Source organism: Grammomys surdaster, unplaced genomic scaffold (genome assembly GCF_004785775.1).
Source record: "Grammomys surdaster isolate TR1022 unplaced genomic scaffold, NIH_TR_1.0 205, whole genome shotgun sequence".
Taxonomy (NCBI): Eukaryota; Metazoa; Chordata; class Mammalia; order Rodentia; family Muridae; genus Grammomys; species Grammomys surdaster.
The window spans coordinates 6,454,487-6,458,137 of record NW_021604650.1 but is presented as its reverse complement, the minus strand read 5'-3'; the positions used below and the strand labels follow the sequence as shown (position 1 = coordinate 6,458,137).

The 3,651-nt window shown below is 62.9% G+C and overlaps 1 protein-coding gene across 7 annotated transcripts; it reads right to left on the bottom strand.

Annotated features, from left to right (window-relative positions):
* Positions 1-401: 401 nt before the first annotated feature.
* Cdkn1c (cyclin dependent kinase inhibitor 1C) lies at positions 402-3,148 on the bottom strand. 7 transcript variants are annotated; one of them, XM_028771135.1, is made up of 5 exons: positions 2,951-3,107; positions 2,185-2,814; positions 1,839-2,100; positions 1,190-1,328; positions 402-1,099 (listed from the first exon to the last, which is right to left on the bottom strand). In XM_028771135.1, exons 2-4 carry the CDS (start codon positions 2,803-2,805, stop codon positions 1,195-1,197), a joined length of 1,017 nt encoding a protein of 338 aa, XP_028626968.1. In that variant the 5' UTR covers positions 2,806-2,814; positions 2,951-3,107; the 3' UTR covers positions 402-1,099; positions 1,190-1,194. The 7 variants fall into 7 exon arrangements, with proteins under 7 accessions (XP_028626968.1, XP_028626963.1, XP_028626966.1 ...); XM_028771130.1 differs by having other exon boundaries at positions 1,875-2,814; positions 2,951-3,148; XM_028771133.1 differs by having other exon boundaries at positions 1,875-2,776; positions 2,951-3,148.
* Between the last annotated feature and the right edge of the window lie 503 nt (positions 3,149-3,651).

Here is a 3,651-nt window from a genome sequence, read left to right as displayed (position 1 = left end):
TCTGTTCATCACCCCCCTCCCAACTCCCTGTCAGACTATCATGTCACACTCACTGCCCATTCTTGCTCTGATTTACGGACCTAGGGGCCACTACGTTCTTTGGCATGGAGCACTTCCACATGTACATGGGAGTTTACATTGTTCTAAGCCCTGCAAGTACCCATCAGGGTCTGACTGGACAAAAACGTGGGGGTCTGTTAGGAACAGACACTGTTTCCTAAACTTCTGAGTAGCAGGTCAGTAGGTCCTGTGAAAGTTGTTCCCCTTCCTTGTAAGCAGCCAACACCCTGTCAAGTAGTGGCGATATTTGGCCAACGCCCCTTTGCCCCAGCCCCCACCCACCGTATTCAGCTGCCTTGGCTCTGAACTACAAAAGCCTAAAAGAACAAGAAGACTGCAAGTGTGATTTTTGTTGGGCCTCTTTATTTAGAACCTGGCGGACGAGGAGCCCTGGGCAGTTGGTATGGGCAGTACAGGAACCATTTCGACAGTCTGGTCACCAAGTTTAAGAGCAATCTAATAAAGTGGGGGACACTGTAAGCTAACTGAAGATGAACGTGTGGGGGCTTTTACTCAACAACCCTAGAGTCTAATATAAAAAGTAGATTTACATTTGTGGGTAATCTGAAGCTGGTGATTTCTAGTGCCTTTGGTAATAATCAATAACCCAGCAGTTGCGTGACAGAGGGGTTCACGCATGGATAAATACAAATATTAAGTTATCATAATTTTTTAACTTTTTTGTACAAATATACATTTTTTTCCTTTTCTCATCTTCTTCCTTCGTTCTACATTTTCTAGTTTCTCTCTCTCTCTTTTTTCTTTTTTTTTTCCACTGAGAGCGAGTAGAGATTAAACATTTTACATAAGTGATTTAAAGCTTTACACCTTGGGACCAGCGTACTCCTTGCACATGCATGGTACAGAGTGTTCTCAATACATTGCACAGTTTTCAGATTTCCACAAAACCGTGGGCTGCTCTGCGCAGCCATCTCCAGTTCCTGCTACATGAACGAAAGGTTCCAGCCGAAGCCCAGAGTTCTTCCATCGTCCGCTGCCCAGATGCCCAGCAAATTCTCTCTGGCCGTTAGGCTCTAAACTGCGGGGAGGAGGACTCAGGTGAGCAGGCATGGCGGGAACCCCCAGGGGTGGCCCCTCCGCGACCCCCGGGGGGGGACGCCAGACTCACCTAACTCATCGCAGACGTTTGCGCGGGGTCTGCTCCACCGCGCCCACCCCAGGAGCCACGTTTGGAGAGGGACACTCTGGAGGGACGTCGTTTGACGCCTTGTTCTCCTGCGCAGTTCTCTTGCGCTTGGCGAAGAAGTCTGCGGGCGACAACGCGCGCCGGTCAGGGCGGGGCCGGCCCGGAGACCCGCGAGGGGACCCGCGGAGTGCGCAGGGCGCGGGGCCGGGGTGGGGGCGCCATCCCCGCCCGCGCCGAGGTCCGCGGCGGGTCAGCTTTGTTTACGTCGCCGCGCAATGTGCTGTGTAAGCATTTCCCCTTGTCCCGCGGCCAAGCCCCCCGGGGCTGCCGCCGCACTTAACCCCCTCCACGCCGCACACACGGCTCCCTAAGGGGCTCCCGCGGCCCGAGCCAAAGACCGCGATCCGAGTGGGTCGCGGCCAGGCTCGCCCTCCCACTGCACGCTCGGGAGCCTTGAAGCTGCACCCCTACCAGTAGGAAAGGGGTGCGGGCGCAACCGCGCCCTAAGCGCCGCGGGCCCTTTAATGCCACGGGAGGAGGCGGGGACCGGGCGAGGCCCCCGAGGGCGAGGGAGAGCCCGGCCGGCCGGACAAAGCGAGGCCGGGCCGGGGCGGGGCCGTGCGGGGCTCACCGGAGATGAGAGGCCCCGACAGCTTCTTGATCGCACCGTTCGCATTGGCTGCAGCAGTCCCGGCTGCAGGACGTCCTGGAATCCCCGAGAGAGGCTGGTCCTCCTGGCCGCGCTGCTCTTGATTCTCGTCCTGCTCCTCGACCGGCTCTCCGTTCTGCTCCTCGACCGGCTCAGCGCCCTGCTCCTCCACCGGCTCCTCATCCTTCTCCTCGACTGGCTCCTCGTCCTTCTCCTCGACCGGCTCCGCGCCCTGCTCCTCGCCCTGCTCAGAGACCGGCTCAGTTCCCAGCTCAGCACCCGGCTCAGCACCCAGCTCAGCACCCGACTCCTCGCCCTGCTCAGAGACCTGCTCAGGGACCTGCTCAGGGACCTGCTCCTCGCTGTCCTGAGTCGCCACGTCCGGGTTCGCGTCCGGGATTGGGTCCGGAGTCGGGTCCGAGGTCGCGACCGGGGTCATGTCCGGAATCGGGTCTGAGGTCAGATCTGAGGCCGGGGCCGGGGTCGCGGGTGGGGTGGGCTCCGCGACCACGGCCGAGGCTGGGGCGCTGGGCGGTTGCTCAGGCGCCTCCTCTAGGCCGTCGGGGACCTCGCCAGCCGGCGGCCCAGAACGCGGGATGACAGCCACGGCCACCGGGGGTGGCCGGGGCCCCAGCTGCAGGCGACAGCGCCCCACCTGCACCGTCTCGCGGTAGAAGGCGGGCACAGACTCGCTGTCCACCTCCATCCACTGCAGACGGCCAGGGCCTCGAAGAGGCACATCCTGCTGGAAGTTGAAGTCCCAGCGGTTCTGGTCCTCGGCGTTCAGCTCCGCCAGGCGCATCCGCAGCTCGCGGCCCAGCTCCTCGTGGTCTACAGGCCCGAAGAGGCTGCGGCAGGCGCTGCTGCGCGCTATCACTGGGAAGGTGTCGCTGGAGGCCAAGCGTTCCATCGCTGTTCTGCTGCGGAGGTACACGTCGGACATGCCCATGGTCGAAGGCTGTGCAAACGCGGGCAGCGAGAAAGAAGGGAACGGGAGGAGAAGGAAGAGGGGAGAGGAGGAGGGCGGAGGCTGGGCGTGGGTGAGACCCCTTACACAGCCCGCGTCCACCTCTGCCTAGGGACGCAGCGGCTACCTGGCTGATTGGTGATGGACGGCTCCTGCGTCTCGATCGCTTGTCCTGTCCAGCTTGGGCCGCGCCCCCTCGGAGCTTGCCTGCCTATCCGCTTGCTCTCAGTCGGGCCTAGCCGGCACCCCTCGAGCACAGCGCACTCGGCCTGTGGAACGCCCAGCCCGCTGCGCCCCTTTATACGCGCTGGCCCCACCCCCGGGCGCGCGGGCCTCCTCACGATTAGCATAATGTAGTATTTTCAGTTTCAACAACACCGCGGCGATTGGAGGGCGCACCCCGCCCCGCCCACAGAGGCCCGGCCCCCGCGCCGCGCTCATTGGCCGCGCGCACACACCCCCGGGGCCGGGCGGGGCGGGCGACGGGCCTGCGCTGATTGGCGGCCGCGCGGCGAGCGGGCTGCGCGGGACAAGGGGCGGGGCTCGAGTTAAAGAGCTCTGCGGGCGGTAACGTGACACCGCGACGCCCCTCCCCCTCGCCCCATCCCCCCCCCCGCCCCCCGCGGGCTCCTTTGTCTGCAGGCGGGGGCTCGCGCAGCCGCGACGCGCGCGCCCCCTCGGACCATGGAGCTGGGCACAGCCCCTCAGCGATGCGGACGTCGGTGCAGTTCCCTCGGTCCCCGCGGCCCGCGCTAGCCATAGGACTGCGCCAACTGATTATCGCTTTATCCTACCACTACCAGCTGGATCCCGGCCCTGGCAGTACCA